Source organism: Crassostrea angulata, chromosome 2, assembly GCF_025612915.1.
Source record: "Crassostrea angulata isolate pt1a10 chromosome 2, ASM2561291v2, whole genome shotgun sequence".
In the NCBI taxonomy this organism is placed as follows: Eukaryota; Metazoa; Mollusca; class Bivalvia; order Ostreida; family Ostreidae; genus Magallana; species Magallana angulata.
Genome location: NC_069112.1, coordinates 67,127,617 through 67,148,140, shown reverse-complemented (window position 1 = coordinate 67,148,140; position 20,524 = coordinate 67,127,617). Strand labels below are relative to the sequence as shown.

The following is a 20,524-nucleotide window of genomic DNA, read 5'->3' as shown; positions in this document are numbered from 1 at the left end:
AACAGATTCAGATTTTTGTGTACAAGTGTGATACAGAAGGGTTCCACTTAATCTGATCGTGGTTAAAGTGATTATTCGGTTAATGTGATATAAAATCAAAACACCAATCCATTTGCTATATAAGCCTTTGTAATTTCTACTGATAATCTGATTGGGAAAAAATGTCATTTTCGGTTAATCTGATACGATTTCTGTCGGCCGATCAAAAAATCAAATAACGTTTTCACACCTCTTCCACCATGTCCACACCTTGTATATACCTCTCACTGTGTAAACAGCTTGGCACGTGCCTAAAACTTGCAAATAACGGTGCTTCAGGGGATTAGTCACAGCTCAACGCACACAGATGGTCAGCTGGTCGATAGATGAAAGATACCGACATCGATAGTTCAGGACGATCACATTCCAGACGACACTTGCCTAGGGGCAATTTTGATTGAAAGAAATTGAGAGTAAAGAGTGTTGCTTGTTTCTGATTATATACATGTTTTCACGCATACAAACCATTTGATGAGCAATTATGGCAATTAGTTCGTGTGTATGTGTACGCGCACTTATGGAATTCGGCTTTGAACTGATGTCGCTTAAATTGTTACAATTTAAGTTTATAAACTAAGGTACAATGAGCTTTGAACACTAGTTACAACATGTCATATAAACGATACTTTAGCTTGTTCGTAATTATGCCGTTTCTATAAGTGTGCATAATTCATGGAAGACGAGTCCAGGGACCAAGAAGAGAGAAGTGAGGACGAGGCAGACGAGACAAAGACTGGGGACATTGAAGATGAACTTCCCACAAATGTAAATGGCGTCAACAAGTGCATGGAGTACGTGCGAAGATTCATGGAGGAAAACGGCTGTGACAACTTCAGTGACTACTATGGACTTCTAGAGCAATTTGAAATGATCGCCCTAAAGAAGAAAAGGCAGTACAGAATCACAGAAATCATCGACTGGATTCCGTAAAAATCGCTCGTGTACTGATATGTAACTGACAATCATGTAATGATTTTATTTTGTAGTGCCCATAGAAAATGTTTGTAGTTTTAGTGCTGAATAATAAATTCATAAAAATAAAGTTGTTTTTCTTTCCGGAAAGATTAAGATTATACATGACTGAGGATCATTCTATCTATAAACACACTTCCGGTTTAAGATGGCGTCCAATACATCGTATGATTATGTATAAGAGCAATCACATGCAAGTAAATAATGATTTAATCTGTAAAACCAGTAAATAGCGATTAAAAATCCAATAAAAATACTTTGTAATTATTTTATTATAATATTTATTACATTAAATCGTTAAAATAGAAGTGTGGTTGAAAATAATGCATATACATATATGAATAGGTTGTTTATATTTTATGATTTCCTTTATGAAATGCTAAAACTGGTTTATGTGATATTCGGTTAATATGATAATTTTTGCCTGACAAACGGACAATCAGATTAAGCGGAACCCTCTGTATTTAATTCTATCAAGATTATTAAGTCCCAAAGTCAGATTTATACAGTCTTTTAACAAGCACATGTCTTCTGTCATGCTTAATTCAAAGTCACGAGGCAACACTGAAGAGTTCCACTTGTTGTTTTTCAGTCCGCGACAGGAGAAGGAATGAAGTTGTCCTTGGTAGCAGCTGTTGATGGAACGGACAGCAGTTTACATGGCCTGTTTCATCAAAGGTACGGTATTTTTCTGACGATTAGTCGGTATTTTTTTTCTCTGAAGCAGATCACCCGACTTATCGTCTTGTTTGACTTGTCGTAGGCTCGAGGTCAGAAAATTGTTAAAAATAGCATTTAAATCTTGGTTTTAATAATCTTGAGTTGGCTGTGTGATTGAAAATTACGTTGTTGAATTCACTGTTCATCTTTAATAATTATCATTTCACTCATCTGTTAACACTTAAATACATAATTATAACAACAGTTATGAAAAAATGTTACATTGTCTTTAATAAATTAAAAGTTTTACCGTTCCGTTTTTATAGACACATTGTTTCATGGTTCTATGTATCACTAATAGTATAAGATAACATTGCGCAGTAAAATTGAAACCAAATTTGAATGGAAGAAAATATTGCAGTAGGTCCGGGGGATGTTTTTTAAATTAAATTATTTTATTAGTAAAGAGTTGTTAGTGGAAAGTATAAATCAGAAATATTTAATGGTCAAATTCAATCTTAAAACACGTAATCGGCAATTATCAATACTACTGTTTATACAATAGGCTGACACCGGTTGTGTTAATAATCTTGCCTTAAGGCTGAGATCTATATGGCAATTTCACTCCTTGTGTATATAAAGAGTACCGTTATAAGAGTGGTTATAGTTCATTGATTAATTATTGTCCAATTCTTTGATTATTGTTTGGTAAATTTTTTTTGGAAAAGTATGTATGTCGTATATCGTCATTATCAAGTCGTACAAATGATCGATCTATTTCTAACAGTGACTATGTAAAACAATAGCGTGTAACCGCATTACTGGATACAAAGTAAACAAGTTTCATCAAATCATATAGTAATTGCTAAGCTTTCTGCACTTGAGATCCCCCTTTGAAGTCCGACACGAGACAGGTGCATGCCCATGACACCGGAAATTGTTAAACAAACATTGACCACGCGCTGAGTCAACAGGTGGCTAGTTATGTAACGGCGAATACACTGGCGATAGTCAGAGTGGATAATTATTTTAATGCTTGGGAATAAAATATTTCTGACAAAGTAAGTTTAGTTTAGCATAACATGCGATATTGGGAATTGTTTAAAATGCAAGCGACTTTGTAGATGTTGCAGGTACAGGTAAATATCGGTATCTCGAACATGGGATATCTCGAATACCCCGGTTATGTCGAAGTCGGCCGCCGGTCCTGGCCGTTTTCCCTATATATATGATTTAAAAAACTACTGATATCTCGAATACTGTTATCTCGAATACCCCGCTTATGTCGAAGTATGTTTACGGTCCCAATAACAAATTTTACCTGGGTTATCTCGAAGTGAAGACAATTTTCCGGTCTGCTAATTGCACCCCGCATGTCGTGTCCTCGTTATTCTCGCCCGCGGCAATTCACACCTTTTCTCAAGACTGATAGTCTATTAACTCCACGCTTAGCCAGTGCAGCTATCGATGACACGGTAATTGTTATAACAGCTTGGATATATACTCCGGTGATTGATAAAACAAACAAGTTCACAGCTCCCAAAAGTAAGCACCCCTAACATTACCGATAATATGAATAATGATGCACGCTACTTATAAAGCAAACAAGTTCACGGTCACTCAATTACCAAATAGCGCAGCGTAAATTATCGTATAATCGATATCGATGCATGATCAAAGTGAACTTCTACTTAATGAATAACAACCAAAAATATATTTAATAACACACACTTTGTCTTTGGCTATAAAAGATGGTACAGAATTCTGTACATCATTCAACAACATGTCTCAACAACGTGATTTATTTATATTCTGAAAAGTTGTATACATGTTGTATACATGTACATTATGCTTGTATGTTTGATTAACTGTTATTTAAAATAATTGTAACGTTTCATATAAATTCTTATTTAAGTGTATATGTGCAATGTCTATAAATGTCTATAAATAAAACATTGTTTCAATATTCCGTCTTTTTTTCCGTTCATACCGGTTCTCAAATTATAGTGCATATAAGGACTTCCTGTGTTAACATGTCAGGACAAAAACAAAAACGCTAAAGGAGTCGAAGAATTTCGACTTCGGATATCTCGAACACCCGGATATCTCGAAGTTTTTCCGTGGTCCCCCGAACTTCGAGATATCGATATTTAACTGTATTTGAAAATATGATGCATAAGTATAAAGCGTAATTATTTAACTGTTAATCATTGATAATAATTGGTAGCAGTATCGGGGACATCATGGCATCATGCACTGATAATGTAACTGCAGTTTTAATACGCCATTTTGAAGTGATAAGATCGACATATGGTCTAAATCGACGTATCGTAGGATTTTGCTAAAATTTTGGCCAAAAATGAGGAATTTGACGAGTCATCCGCATCGACAGGTCATCGGGAAAATACGGCAAGTCACTGAAGTAGTGTTTGTAGCAGTTTTCGTACTCGGTCCTGCATCTAAGCTTCAGGTCCAGGGCAAATCTCCTATGCATGGATTCTCTCATAGCTTTTGTTCTTCCATAGTTAATAGTTTTTGTTTGATTTTAAAGTAATTTTGCCTATTTTGCTGTTGTTTTAGATGATGGACCACTCTACTTCCTTTTACAACAGGTGCCCCTACAGATTCACAAAGTTCCAATGTTGAATTTCCATGACCCTGATTGAGTGAGTGCACAACTTTATGTATTCTACTTTCAAAATTTCTACTACTTGTAATACATTTTGGATTTGATTTTAAATATGCCCTATTAACAGATTCAGATGTTTGTGTACAAGTGTGATATTTAATTCTATCAAGATTATTAAGTCCCAAAGTCAGATTTACACAGTCTTTTAACAAGCACATGTCTTCTGTCATGCTTAATTCAAAGTCACGAGGCAACACTGAAGAGTTCCACTTGTTGTTTTTCAGTCCACGACAGGAGAAGGAATGAAGTTGGCAGGACTTTCCGCACTGTCCTTGGTAGCAGCTGATGATGGAACGGACAGCAGTTTACATGGCCCGTTTCATCAAAGGTAAGTCACTGGAGTAGTGTTTGTAGCAGTTTTCGTACTCGGTCCTGCATCTAAGCTTCAGGTCCAGGGCAAATCTCCTCTGCATGGATTCTCTCATAGCTTTTGTTCTTCCAGGAAACGTGACTGCTGAATGGAGCCTTAGCAGTCTTGTTTCTCTGAGATTCAAAGAAGTGGCGCAGGTCTTTGAGGTTTTCAATCATATGCCCTTGCTTTTCAGATGCACCGGAAGCAGCAGCACTATCTCCATCACTGGTGAAATGGGAAATGATGAGTGGACAGTCATCACTTTGCAGCTCACTGATGCATTCCGCAGCCCATCTCTTTTTGTCTTTAATGGTGGTCTCTGGAGGAATGGTTGCAGTGCAGCCATCATGTCCGGGGCAGGTAAATTCCTTTTCCTTGGCTCTAAGATGGGTGCCTTTCTTGCACAGTTTATTGCCACAAAACACTGCCACAACATTGTTCTTCTTGGTAACATTTTCACTTAATGTGTATGTAACTTGTGTGGCAGCTTGGAATGGTGTTTTCCCTATCGCACTGAAGGTGGCATTGTTATACCGGGCATCTCCTTCCGCTCTTATAGGTGTATTGGCAAGTCCACATTTCTCGTTAAGCTCTTGAATGTCCTGCCTTATTTTCTTCATGCTGTTTTTGCTCACATCAGTGATGATTTTGCTTACTTTGTTGCAGGTCTGATGAATGTTGGTGGCTGATGCTGGTTCGATGTTTGCGCAAAGAAGCATACCACGCATGCCCTCTGTTGTAAGGCTGGTACCCAAGTGGCCGACAGCCATGGCAACATTAAACTGTGCGGCTCTCCGTCCCCTTCCTGATCGACTGACTTCCTCGTACAGCTTTTCACGGTGACTGGTGTAATGGCACATCTTACATCGAATGTAAAGGATCCATGCCAGGCCTCTCTTTTCCTCCCCATGCTGGTTCCAGTCCAGTGAACCGTCAAAGTCCCGGAATTTCTGTGAGTGCTCTTTAAATGCATGGTTCCATAGTTTAACAGTTTTTTCTTGATGGAGCACTTTGAAAAGTCTGGAATTGGGGTTCGGTGACTCTGCATCCATGTAGGAGTCTACCAGCTGCACTTCACTTGGCCCGGGTCGCAAAATCTTCATTTGACTGCTTCTACGCTCAGCATCGCTTATTGTGAATATTCCATCCTTCTGCTGCTGTACGACATCCTGAAACTCTTCTTCACTCAGCCTTTTTATAGGACATAGACACTGTAGTGGGCTGGTGGCCCCCCCCCCCCCACCACTAAGCTACTTCCTGTTTAACTTTGGATCTGTTAATGACTTGCTATAAGTGTCTTTAGACTTTTTATCATAGAGCTGATATCTGTTAGATCTATAAAGTTTTCTTTGGAATTTATATTTTAATAGTTTTTGTTTGATTTTAAAGTAATTTTGCCTATTTTGCTGTTGTTTTAGATGATGGACCACTCTACTTCCTTTTACAACAGGTGCCCCTACAGATTCACTAAGTTCCAATGTTGAATTTCCATGACCCTGATTGAGTGAGTGCACAACTTTATGTATTCTACTTTCAAAATTTCTACTACTTGTAATACATTTTGGATTTGATTTTAAATATGCCCTATTAACAGATTCAGATGTTTGTGTACAAGTGTGATATTTAATTCTATCAAGATTATTAAGTCCCAAAGTCAGATTTACACAGTCTTTTAACAAGCACATGTCTTCTGTCATGCTTAATTCAAAGTCACGAGGCAACACTGAAGAGTTCCACTTGTTGTTTTTCAGTCCGCGACAGGAGAAGGAATGAAGTTGGCAGGACTTTCCGCACTGTCCTTGGTAGCAGCTGATGATGGAACGGACAGCAGTTTACATGGCCCGTTTCATCAAAGGTAAGTCACTGGAGTAGTGTTTGTAGCAGTTTTCGTACTCGGTCCTGCATCTAAGCTTCAGGTCCAGGGCAAATCTCCTCTGCATGGATTCTCTCATAGCTTTTGTTCTTCCAGGAAACATGTGACTGCTGAATGGAGCCTTAGCAGTCTGTTTTCTCTGAGATTCAAAGAAGTGGCGCAGGTCTTTGAGGTTTTCAATCATATGCCCTTGCTTTTCAGATGCACCGGAAGCAGCAGCACTATCTCCATCACTGGTGAAATGGGAAATGATGAGTGGACAGTCATCACTTTGCAGCTCACTGATGCATTCCGCAGCCCATCTCTTTTTGTCTTTAATGGTGGTCTCTGGAGGAATGGTTGCAGTGCAGCCTTCATGTCCGGGGCAGGTAAATTCCTTTCCCTTGGCTCTAAGATGGGTGCCTTTCTTGCACAGTTTATTGCCACAAAACACTGCCACAACATTGTTCTTCTTGGTAACATTTTCACTTAATGTGTATGTAACTTGTGTGGCGGCTTGGAATGGTGTTTTCCCTATCGCACTGAAGGTGGCATTGTTATACCGGGCATCTCCTTCCGCTCTTATAGGTGTATTGGCAAGTCCACATTTCTCGTTAAGCTCTTGAATGTCCTGCCTTATTTTCTTCATGCTGTTTTTGCTCACATCAGTGATGATTTTGCCTACTTTGTTGCAGGTCTGATGAATGTTGGTGGCTGATGCTGTTTCGATGTTTGCGCAAAGAAGCATACCACGCATGCCCTCTGTTGTAAGGCTGGTACCCAAGTGGCCGACAGCCATGGCAACATTAAACTGTGCGGCTCTCCGTCCCCTTCCTGATCGACTGACTTCCTCGTACAGCTTTTCACGGTGACTGGTGTAATGGCACTTCTTACATCGAATGTAAAGGATCCATGCCAGGCCTCTCTTTTCCTCCCCATGCTGGTTCCAGTCCAGTGAACTGTCAAAGTCCCGGAATTTCTGTGAGTGCTCTTTAAATGCATGGTTCCATAGTTTAGCAGTTTTTTCTTGATGGAGCACTTTGAAAAGTCTGGAATTGGGGTTCGGTGACTCTGCATCCATGTAGGAGTCTACCAGCTGCACTTCACTTGGCCCGGGTCGCAAAATCTTCATTTGACTGCTTCTACGCTCAGCATCGCTTATTGTGAATATTCCATCCTTCTGCTGCTGTACGACATCCTGAAACTCTTCTTCACTCAGCCTTTTTATAGGACATAGACACTGTACTGGGCTGGTGCCCCCCCCTCCCCACTTAGCTACTTCCTGTTTAACTTTGGATCTGTTAGTGACTTACTATAAGTGTCTTTAGACTTTTTATCATAGAGCTGATATCTTTTAGATCTATAAAATTTTATTTGGAATTTATATTTTAATAGTTTTTGTTTGATTTTAAAGTAATTTTGTCTATTTTGCTGTTGTTTTAGATGATGGACCACTCTACTTCCTTTTACAACAGGTGCCCCTACAGATTCACAAAGTTCCAATGTTGAATTTCCATGACCCTGATTGAGTGAGTGCACAACTTTATGTATTCTACTTTCAAAATTTCTACTACTTGTAATACATTTTGGATTTGATTTTAAATATGCCCTATTAACAGATTCACATTTTTGTGTACAAGTGTGATATTTAATTCTATCAAGATTATTAAGTCCCAAAGTCAGATTTACACAGTCTTTTAACAAGCACATGTCTTCTGTCATGCTTAATTCAAAGTCACGAGGCAACACTGAAGAGTTCCACTTGTTGTTTTTCAGTCCGCGACAGGAGAAGGAATGAAGTTGGCAGGACTTTCCGCACTGTCCTTGGTAGCAGCTGATGATGGAACGGACAGCAGTTTACATGGCCCGTTTCATCAAAGGTAAGTCACTGGAGTAGTGTTTGTAGCAGTTTTCGTACTCGGTCCTGCATCTAAGCTTCAGGTCCAGGGCAAATCTCCTCTGCATGGATTCTCTCATAGCCTTTGTTCTTCCAGGAAACATGTGACTGCTGAATGGAGCCTTAGCAGTCTGTTTTCTATGAGATTCAAAGAAGTGGCGCAGGTCTTTGAGGTTTTCAATCATATGCCCTTGCTTTTCAGATGCACCGGAAGCAGCAGCACTATCTCCATCACTGGTGAAATGGGAAATGATGAGTGGACAGTCATCACTTTGCAGCTCACTGATGCATTTGCAGCCCATCTCTTTTTTAGCTCACCTGAGCTGAAAGCTCAAGTGAGCTATTCTGATCACATTTTGTCCGTCGTCCGTCTGTCCGTCTGTCTGTCCGTCCGTCCATCCGTCCGTCTGTAAACTTTTTACATTTTGAACTGCTTCTCTAAAACCGCTTATCCAATTTCAACCAAATTTGGCACAAAGCATCCTTATGGGATGGCGAATATAAATTGCAGAAATAGAAGTACGATCTGTATTCAAAGCGGAGAAAACCTTGAAACTGTAGAAAAAGGGGGTGCATTTTTAAAAATCTTCTTCTCAAGAACTACCGAGGCAAATTCAACGTAGTTTAGCATAAATTATCCTTATGGGAAGGAAAATATAAATTGCAAAAATTAAGGTCTAATTCAGTTTCAAATCTTACGAAAATAATGATAAAGGAAAGGCGTGTTTCAGCTTCGATTCGGTTCGGCATCCGGTAAAATGGGTAGGCAAGACTTGGCCTGGTCAAAACAAAAGATTGGCAGTTATTAATCTGCCAATCTCATTAAAATTTCAGGATATTTGATGGACCAGTTATATTTGTATTCGCTGTAAATATTGCAGCAAAATAATGCGTATTTGGAATTGACGATTGCCGATCTACCCCGGCTTTTATTTTGCCACGGCCCGGGTTTGCATACCCATTTTACCAAGACTCGTATTCCATACTTCTAAAACGAGGTTCTTTGTTTAAAGCAGCCATGACATTATACGAAAAAGGGTTGATCTGACTATGATGAATTTGCTTGTTTATGCAACAGTTCATGTATGAAGGGAAATTTTTGAAACATGCAAAATATATTGGTGCCGATTTTGTGAAGTAAATTGAGGCTAAATATTTCAATGCGTTGACAGATTTCACACATGACGTTGGTGTTAGCTTGGACTGATTTTCGTTTCGTATTCATTATTTATGCTTTGTAATTTAACCTGGGAACTCTCGTATTTCGTGATTTTTACGTATCAATTCAAACAGAGACTTCGGTAGATCAAACAGTTAACTCTTTACCTGCGCAAATTAAGCAAAATCTGATGTATCAAAAAAGTACTGAAATACAATTCATTCTATCGGTAATTCGGCATTATCTTTTTCGTAATGGTAGATTAATGCAATAGGTTTTGTTGAGATTGATGCTCGGCATTTTCTCGAGTTTATTCAGTTTAAATAGAGTTTGATATCGCTGAAGGAAATATGTAGGTATATGTACATGTGTATATATGATTCATTTCGAAAAAATAAATTGTGTTCTTTATTTGTTATAGTGCATGCATGTTTCTTGTGTTTAATTGTTTACAATTTCTATTTACTAACCATATTTGAGTGTTAAGCTTCGAATTATAAGCAATTAAGATACAGAGATTTGCTCACAATTCTATGTTTGTACACAGATCTTAAAAACTAAAGATTAAAAAAGTAAAAAATTTGTCAATATTTATTAAGAAAATTTTCAAAGTCTGTTCTTCCAGAAACCAATTTTAACAACTTATTGTATTGTAAACTTAACCTTTTTTCGTCATTATTACTCCTACTGTACATGTGATCCTTGACTGTGTTTGTGTACATTTGTATAAACTGATTTTGAACCTTAAATACCAATGAACTGGTCTTGAGTGAATAAAAGAATTGAAAATCTTAGGCCATTGTAAGCCTTCTGTCTTACAGGATCCTATTGAAGGTCAGCTCAAGCTTATGGATGACAAGTCCAGTATTTCTTTCTCAAGCGGTTTTATTAAGCGTGATCGTATAGTTACAATAACATCAGCTAATAGCAGCCCAAATCAGGAGTCTCCACAATCTCATTTCATATGGGTATATATTAAGGTTTTACTTATGATGGACAGTTTTGACTAGTTCGGCCCATATACGACGATCATGAGTGAACATTTAGTGTTCAAAATTAAGATTAATATTTTATTTCTAAATAAAGTAACAAAACCGTCAAAACTGCCAATCAAAGAGTCTGGATGCAGGATGTGGGTCTCCGAGTCCTGGGTCTCGGAGCCCCCCACCTAGTATGAGGCATCACTTACTCACAATACGTTCATTCATACACGGCATAAAAGGTTACAAAGGTTAATATATAGAATACACAATACATGACTCAATATAGAATACTAGGGCTATCGTTGCAGACACAGAATCGCCAAATAGGTCACATGTTGTTAAACTCTCAATTTGGATGTTATTCTGCCCGTATTATGCACCTGGTTTCATAACATCATTTAGGAATACTACGCATTGCTACAAGAGTCACAGAGTTCATTCTGTCAATTATCATTAACACCATTCAGTGCGCAGCATCTAGGTACACATAAATATCATAGTGACCATTATGTAATACTAACAATTCAAGGTCATAGCATGGCTATCTGTTTACATACGTCCCCCAAACAAAAGAAATATCCCGAAGGGAGATTTCTCATGCCTGGCGCCCGGAATAGGAAAGCGTCCTTGATCTACCCTTGATCAGACGAACTTCCTAGTGACATACCAGTCAGAACATCTATGTTAAGAGATAGTAACAAGTGACATGTTTCCACCTCCGGCTTGGAACACCATTCATCTATAAAAACAAATCCATAACCAGGATGTATACATGTTCATAAAATCATATAGCTTGATTATATCGCATTACAATCATGAAAACAATAATGAATAAAGTATGATAATAATGACCAAGATGAAATAACCATAGTTGAATATAATCTTAATTCATCATCAAAGTAATACTAAGTATGATTAAGCTTAATGTCACATATATACAAAGTCAAGGCATGCTTGTAAGTTCACAAAATATCTCTTCCTCCTTAGGGGCGAGGTTAGCGTCATAGGTTCGGAGTCCATCGGTTTCTTCCTGCAGTTCTCCAGAGTGAATCACCGAATGCGAGATTTATATTAGCACAAGATAACGCACATTTATACTTTTACACATTTTACACAATTCACATTTTTAATTTTCACTAACTTTCACAATTCCGTTATAAGGAATACACAACTTCTTCACGGTTGCAGCTTAATTATTCATCCATCATCGGCACCCGTGGATAGAGGGTCGGCGCGGATGGCGAGGCGACTTCTCGCGGAGCGTCTCCTGCGTTCCTCTGTTGCGTAGACATCGCGGCCTTCTCTTCCAGGTATTTACGTGCCAGCTCTTGGTCCGGTCGATAGTATTTGGTCCATGGATAGTCTTCATTTTCCTCCTCTCCAAGAAATTGTTGTGCTAGTTTAGTCGAAATTGTCCCCGTGTTACTGGTCAATTTTCGAGTTGCGATTCTTCCGCTTCGTCGGGGTTTCTCTTGGATCCTAGTGACTTTCGGGATTGGTTCAAGTTCAATAAAGTCGCTAGAGGTCCTTTTCTCTGGATTCTCACAACAAAATACAGTGTTTTTGGAAGAACCTTTCTTATCTCCGTCACTACCCCTTTTTCGACAACCTGTCCAGCAACCACTACAGCATATACCACCCCACTTTTTAATAGTTGTACGTTTCTTAATACAAAGTCCTATCGTTATTGTTACTGCCAAAGTAAAACACACATAAAACCAGGGGCTTCCCACCCAAGACGAGGATTTCATGGGTTGCAAATTAATTACTGGCAATTCCGCCATTAGTGCATTCATAGGGAAAATTTTAATATCTTTAGTCATAAGACATTAAACCATGAAAACCTGAGCAACCTTGTCCCAAACTCAAGATGTTGATCGCAAAATTTGATTGTTTTTACGAATTATCTTAAATCACTTACAAAAATTAGTCTTACAGTTTCTTTACTTATTCGCTGTCTCATGTATTTCGAGTATATGTTAAATCTCTTTAACTTCGCATATACCTTCAAATAACCGAGGTGCTGAGTCTGCGTTTGCTAGTCGGCGTATCTCAATACATGTTTTATGTCACAGGGGGTCATCCTGTCATACCTTTTTAAAAGCGTGCAATATATACAAAGCTAAGCTTATTCAAGATTATTTACATCTACACTATACATGTACGATAAATTTAACTTATTTATCCTACTAAATTGAGTAATTGCTTCATAATAGCCAAACAATCCTCAGTATGCCTTTGTTTGCTATTTCCCTTACGGGGCTTAGGGACTAGTTTACGCGGTTTAGGAATTGGTTTGAAGCCTCGACCTACTTTAGGGACTATTTCATCTATTTCCATATTTTCATCTAAGTGTACATTTGGGTTATCTAAGGGTATTTCATAGTCTTGACCACTATTTTCATCACATTGTTCTGACTCACGGGTCTCATCCGATTCTGAATCTACGGTCTGATCATTCTCGTGTTTATACTGCTGATCATCCATGATCTTCTTAGCTCTTATACGTCTTTGAAGTTCTGCTAGGGGAATATCCTCTTCGTCTGAAGATCCTTCTCTTTCCCATTGTTTGGACTGTATAGCTCTTTCCAATGGTTCAGGTTGCATGTCTTCATTTTCCGACGACGATTCCTCTTCTGGTGGCACCACATAGTTAGTTTTTCTTAGAGTTCTTCCACCATCTTCAGTAGTTTGTGAAAGGGGCCAGTGCGAAATATCTGCCAGTCTTAATTGTCGTGCATGGCATTTGGTGGTTAATCCAGTCAATTGGTCTCTCACCACGAAACTAACTGGTCCTTTCTGCTCAATGATTCGATAATATGGTAGCCACTTTTTATCTAACTTATTTTGTCTCCTATTGTTCTTAAGGTAGACAGGGTCACCTACTTGAAAATTTTCGTCTTTGCTTTTCTTATCGGCCTGCGCTTTCTGTTTCTTATTGGCTTCCTTCATATTACGATGTACTAACAGGAAAGCTTTATGTTGTTCTTGAAGGGCGATCTTGTGTTGATCTTCTCCGGCATATCTCCTTCGAGGTTTCATTAACGTATCAAGAGGTAATACGACATCTCTGTTGTACATAAGGTAATATGGAGAAAACTTTGACGAATCGTTAGGATGGAAACGAATGGCTGCCAACGTCTGATTAAGATGAATATCCCATGTTTGAGCGTTGTCTGTTGTTTTCTTAGCCATCACGTCATGTAGAGTTCTATGAAATCGTTCTACTTTACCATTACCTTGAGGGCTGTAATAAGATGTTTTGATATGGTTGATATTCAATTCTTTTAAAGTTTCTTCCACTTTCTTATTCACATTTTCTGTTCCGTTGTCTGTGAGGATTTGAAGAGGACAGCCATATCTTGGATATATTTCTTCTAAGATAAGATGTACTATGTTGTCAGCTGACTTATCAGGAACGGGAAAAGCTTCTGGCCAACCAGAGTAAATGTCAATAAAAGAAACTATGTACTTGTTTCCCGACAAGGATGTTGGATATGGTCCTGATAGATCAAGTCCTACTTTAGCCATTGGAAAAGGTGGTATATCTGTCTCTTGAAGTGGAGGTTGATTTTTCTTATTGCTCCTCGTTTGGCATACTATACATCCTTCTATATAAGAGTATAACCTTTTGTACAAATTTGGTATGTAGTACTTTTGTCTGATTACGTCATATGTTTTGTCCACTCCCATATGTCCAAGTCCGTCATGATATTGCTGCACTACTAAAAGTTCTAACTCACGTGGTACATACAGGCGAAGTTTTGGGCCTTCTGAGTCTCCATCTGAAAGATAGTACATTAAACCATCAATTTCCAAAAACTTCTTTTCTTCGGTTGCCGTTGCTGTTCCTTTATTTAACCGATTCTTCAGTTTCTTGATCTGCTCATCGTGTTGTTGACTTTCTTTGATGTTGATTTCTTCTGGTAGATCAATAAAGGGTTTGACCAATTCGTCGTGTTGTTTAACTTCACATCTGGCTAATCTCTTAGGCGAAAAGGCATTGGAGTTAAGTACATTCACTTCAAAGAAATTGTCCTTAACATCTGGTTCATCATGCTCTGATTGTTCTTCCTCTTCACACTCGAGGTTGACTGTCGGTAATTGGGATAAGAGATCTGCACAGCAGTTAAATCTTCCTTCTATGTACTCTACCTTACAGTTATATCCTGCAATACTTAATGCCCATAGTTGAATTTTCTTATTTTGCATTGGAGATTCTAAGATATACTTGAGCGGCTTATGGTCTGTTCTTATAGTAAACTGAGCACCGTGTAAATAATGGTCTAACTTCTGAAGGGCGTAATGGATTGCAAATGCCTCCTTTTCTATGGTTGACCACTTTTCTTGAGTTTTACTCAGCTTGTGGGATAAGTAATATATTGGCTTATCTTCTCCCTCATCTGTCTTTTGAGTAAGGCACGCTCCAATACAATTGTCGCTGGCATCGGTGTACAGGATGTAAGGCTTATTAGTATCTGGATATGCTAGTAAAGGCACTACCGTTAAACTTTCTTTAATAAAGTCAAACGCTTTTTGACAACATGGTGTCCATGTGAACCTTGCATATTTTCTGGTTAAGTCAATCAATGGTTCTGCAATCTTAGAGAAGTTCGGTATAAATCTCCTGTAATAACTACACATACCTATAAAGCCACGAACTTCTCGGACTGTAGTGGGCGCTGGTAACTTTCTTATAGCTTCGACTTTCTTTGGATCAGGTGTAACGCCATGTTCATCAATGATGAAACCAAGATATTCCGTCTGTTCCTTGAAGAAACTACATTTCTTTAGCTTCATTTTAAGTCCATGCTTCCTTAGGCGGTTGAAAACGTCTTGAATATGCCGAAGATGATCTTCCGGTGTCTCTGAGAATATAAGAATGTCATCCAGGTATGCGATGGCAAACTCCTCTTGTCCTTGAAGAACTATGTTCATCAGCTCTTGAAAGACTGCTGGTGCATTACTCAACCCAAATGGCATCCGGTTGAATTGGAATAGTCCTTTGTGACATGCAAAGGCCGTTTTTTCTTTACTTGAATCTTCTAATTTCACTTGCCAATATCCACTCTTTAAGTCTAGTGCAGTGAAATATTTTGCCTTACCTAGTAAACATAGGATGTCATCAATCAACGGTAGCGGGAATGATACGGGTTTCACTATCTTATTCAAGCTTCTAAAGTCAACGCACATCCGGTCTGATCCGTCCTTTTTCTTCACCACTACTAAGGGAAATGACCAAGGCGATTGTGATCTCTCAATTATCTTTGCGTCCATCATTTCCAGTATGGCCTTGTCAATTATCTGTCTTTTATTTAAGGGTACACGGTAGGGTCTGTTCTTTATTGGGTGGTGATCTCCAGTTTCTATCTTCATTTTAACAGTATCAGTCACTCCAAGGTCACTGTCTTTCTTTGCAAATAAATCATTGTTTTTGCTCACAAGTCTTTTGATTGAGTGTTCAAATCTTCTAGGTACATCAATTTCTTCTTTTGTGTCTTGAGTAGTCTGTATTTCTGAGATTTCCTTCTGTTTTAATGCGGTAATTCGTCCTACTATGTAGCCTCTTGGAATTTTATAATTTTTGTTAGTTTGGTTAACGAAGATCATTGGAACTTTCTTATCCTTCCGAACTATACAAACGGCGTCTTTTAAATATAGTCCTGGGTCTTCCATAATGCAGTTATTGTCTATGCTGTTCACTTCAACCAAGTCATTTTTTTCCAGAGGAAAATTGTTATTTATTTTTCCATAGAATACAGTCACCGTGTTTGGTCTCATAATAAGTTTCTTAGGAGTTCTTACAATAGCTGAGATGTGTAAATCTTCTTTAAGTTCCGCGTATACTTTGCCATCAATACGCATGAGTCCAAGATCAAAGTATAAACGAACATTGTTTTTCTTGAGCCAATCACGGCCGAGAATCATGTTTCGGTTGAGTCCCTTTGTCACATAAAGTTTGTGGTCTAAAGTTAACCCTGAAATCTTAAAGGAAATATTTACATACCCTATCGCAATTAAAGAATTGCCATTTGCTGCTTGTAAAGAGGGGATGTCATTATTAAACAACTTGGGGCGGGGAAATAGATTATCATACATTTTCTTACTAATTAGAGATACGGCTGCACCTGTATCTACCAAAGCTCTAAATTTATTTTTACCTACTTTTAATAAACAGCTACTGGGGTTGTTAGTAAAATTAATTTCATATGTAGGTCTTTGTTTAAAGTTCTTTCTTCGGGCTTCAACGAAGGAAGAACGTCTTAGTTTTCCTGTTTTTGTTTGTCAAAATAAGAGCGCGATTTGAAATTTTGAGACGATCCCCTATTAACTTGGTCGCTAGATTTATATGTTCGGCCTTGACGATTTGATGGTCTGCCCCGATTTTGCTGCGTTCTTTGATACATATGCGAGCCCCAACAATCTGCACGCACATGACCTACTTTACCACAATTCCAACATTCCACAGGCGAACGGGGTTTCTGCTCTATATTATGGACGGGTTTGTTTTGACTGGGTCGTTTATTTATTTGAGGACTGGACCTGACTTGGGGTTTATTTTGAGTACAAAATCGAGCCCTATGACCCGTCTGTTTGCATTTAAAACACCTACTATTACGCGCATGGTCAATTTCCATTGGTTCTACATGCCTTGTTTCTACTGAGGTAAGATTATCTGCTCTATCCTTTAATAAGGGAAGAGTAGTATCAACATTTGAAAGAGTTCGTCTGTTGTCATTACTTTGTACAATTTCTGTCATATTTGACCCTCTTATCGCTAGCCTCTGTCTCAGATTTTGTTCTCGCATTGCTATTTGAATTGCGGATTCTAAGTCTTTAGGGTTTTCTCGCAAAATTTTCATTCTGAGGTAGTCGAATGTCAACCCGTCACAAAAGATATCTACTAACTGTTGTTGTATCAAAGGATCTTTTAGTCTGTCATTACTGTAGGCGTCTTCCGCGATTTGTAATAGTCTCTCGGCGAACAACTGAACACTTTCATTTGAATTTTGTCGAGTCTTACGCATTACTGCTAACGCGTGTTGGGGGTCTGTTATTTCTGCAAATCTATTTTTAAGGGATTCCTTAAGATCGTTCCAAGATGGGATTTCTTCAGACGCATCTGTTTCATCTAAATACCTTTTAATATAATCCCCAACTGAACCCTTACTCGTTATGTATGCAAGCATGGGGATCTCATGACCTTGTTTCCCAGACATAACACTGTACTTTTCAACTTCCTTTATCCACTGTTTAAATTTTTGAGCATCTCCCTCAAAAGGAGTTATCACAGAAGATAGGGGCACTGAGAGTGCGGCTGTTATAGCTTTAACTTGACCAACGAAAAAATCTTTTTCATCATCCTGATCTGAGACTCGGTGTCGAGTTTCACGGGTTTCATACGGCCTAGCATCATGATATGTTTCAAAAGTATTTTGTTTAATCTGCTCTTTTTCTTGGGATTTTTGACCTGTTTCTTGCCCTTTATTTTCATTGTTCTGACCCAACCCCGCGAATTGTTTTTCTAATTGCTCCATTTGATTTTTAAATTCTTTTTTATCAAACCCATCACCTGTCGCCATATTGGTTGCTTAGACAAAGTTGTTTACTTCGAGATAGCTATAAGAGACATATAGAAATGGTTCTTACCTTACTCTGTATTGAACTTCGCTCAATCCTGGTCACGGCACCAAGAAAGTTCATGTAAGCCTTCTGTCTTACAGGATCCTATTGAAGGTCAGCTCAAGCTTATGGATGACAAGTCCAGTATTTCTTTCTCAAGCGGTTTTATTAAGCGTGATCGTATAGTTACAATAACATCAGCTAATAGCAGCCCAAATCAGGAGTCTCCACAATCTCATTTCATATGGGTATATATTAAGGTTTTACTTATGATGGACAGTTTTGACTAGTTCGGCCCATATACGACGATCATGAGTGAACATTTAGTGTTCAAAATTAAGATTAATATTTTATTTCTAAATAAAGTAACAAAACCGTCAAAACTGCCAATCAAAGAGTCTGGATGCAGGATGTGGGTCTCCGAGTCCTGGGTCTCGGAGCCCCCCACCTAGTATGAGGCATCACTTACTCACAATACGTTCATTCATACACGGCATAAAAGGTTACAAAGGTTAATATATAGAATACACAATACATGACTCAATATAGAATACTAGGGCTATCGTTGCAGACACAGAATCGCCAAATAGGTCACATGTTGTTAAACTCTCAATTTGGATGTTATTCTGCCCGTATTATGCACCTGGTTTCATAACATCATTTAGGAATACTACGCATTGCTACAAGAGTCACAGAGTTCATTCTGTCAATTATCATTAACACCATTCAGTGCGCAGCATCTAGGTACACATAAATATCATAGTGACCATTATGTAATACTAACAATTCAAGGTCATAGCATGGCTATCTGTTTACACCATTCTTTTTTTCCATTTTAAATGCTGAATAGGAAATACCAAGTTAAAAATCTTAAGCTGAATGTAATAAAGTCATGTCAACAAAATATGACTCAAACCTAGGGAAACTGTGAGCTCTGTATCTTGCTTATAATTCTACGATTGACGCTGAAATTTTGGTTGAACATTAGAAATTCTATATGAATTAGAGTATGTTAAATACTTGTACAAAAAAAAATAAAAGAATGATATTCTGTATATACCTACTCTCTGGGGTCCCCTCATTATACAATAAATAATGTGAAATCTACATCAATTTTGATAGTTTTTCAGACACGAGTAAATAAAAACGACATCTTTAAAACAGTTTCCATAGTTTTGACACATTTCTGTTATGGGGATAAAATAATTATCGCTATTCCTAAGAAAATATCACAGCGGAAAATTATCCTGGTTTGTACGCGAGGTAAATAACAGTCATTTAATTATAATGGAAAACAAATTAAATTTTTGAATGTTTTAATTTGAGGAATTGAGCACATTGAGGTACAATTTTCTTCTTCTCATCTATACATGAAGGATTTTTTAAATAAAATACAATAACTATTATATATTTTTTTTAAATACAATAACAAGTAAGTAGTTGATGAAACAAATGTACCTATATGCTTTCATATATTTTGATCGCTTTACAAAGTGTGTGTGGGGGGGGGGGGGGGGGGTGGTGGCGCAGAACGAAAATATAGGGAATTGGAAGTTAACAACTTAACAGTGTACCCCTACCAAATGTTTAGTTTTATATCTTGCGTAGGATTTTCTTATTCTGGTAAAAAATAGTATTTCATGAAGGTACAATGTCAAAGATTACGTGTATGCAAAAATAATTGTAAAATTCGAATACTTGACAATATTTATTTTTTGTTATTCTACCGAGGGACCATATGGCACAATATCTTTTGAACGCCAATTGTTGCTCAGGTGAGCGATGTGGCCCCATGGGCCTCTTGTTTGTCTTTAATGGTGGTCTCTGGAGGAATGGTTGCAGTGCAGCCATCATGTCCGGGGCAGGTAAATTCCTTTCCCTTGGCTCTAAGATGGGTGCCTTTCTTGCACAGTTTATTGCCACAAAACACTGCCACAACATTGTTCTTCTTGGTAACATTTTCACTTAATGTGTATGTAACTTGTGTGGCAGCTTGGAATGGTGTTTTCCCTATCGCACTGAAGGTGGCATTGTTATACCGGGCATCTCCTACCGCTCTTATAGGTGTATTGGCAAGTCCACATTTCTTGTTAAGCTCTTGAATGTCCTGCCTTATTTTCTTCATGCTGTTTCTGCTCACATCAGTGATGATTTTGCCTACTTTGTTGCAGGTCTGATGAATGTTGGTGGCTGATGCTGGTTCGATGTTTGCGCAAAGAAGCATACCACGCATGCCCTCTGTTGTAAGGCTGGTACCCAAGTGGCCGACAGCCATGGCAACATTAAACTGTGCGGCTC

The 20,524-nt window shown here is 38.2% G+C and overlaps 1 protein-coding gene across 1 annotated transcript; it reads left to right on the top strand.

The window, feature by feature from the left end:
* Positions 1–4,602: 4,602 nt before the first annotated feature.
* On the top strand, positions 4,603–5,309 carry LOC128173581 (uncharacterized). The gene is made up of 3 exons (XM_052839280.1): positions 4,603–4,688; positions 4,906–5,072; positions 5,200–5,309. Exons 1-3 carry the CDS (start codon positions 4,603–4,605, stop codon positions 5,307–5,309), a joined length of 363 nt encoding a protein of 120 aa, XP_052695240.1.
* The last annotated feature ends 15,215 nt before the right edge of the window (positions 5,310–20,524 follow it).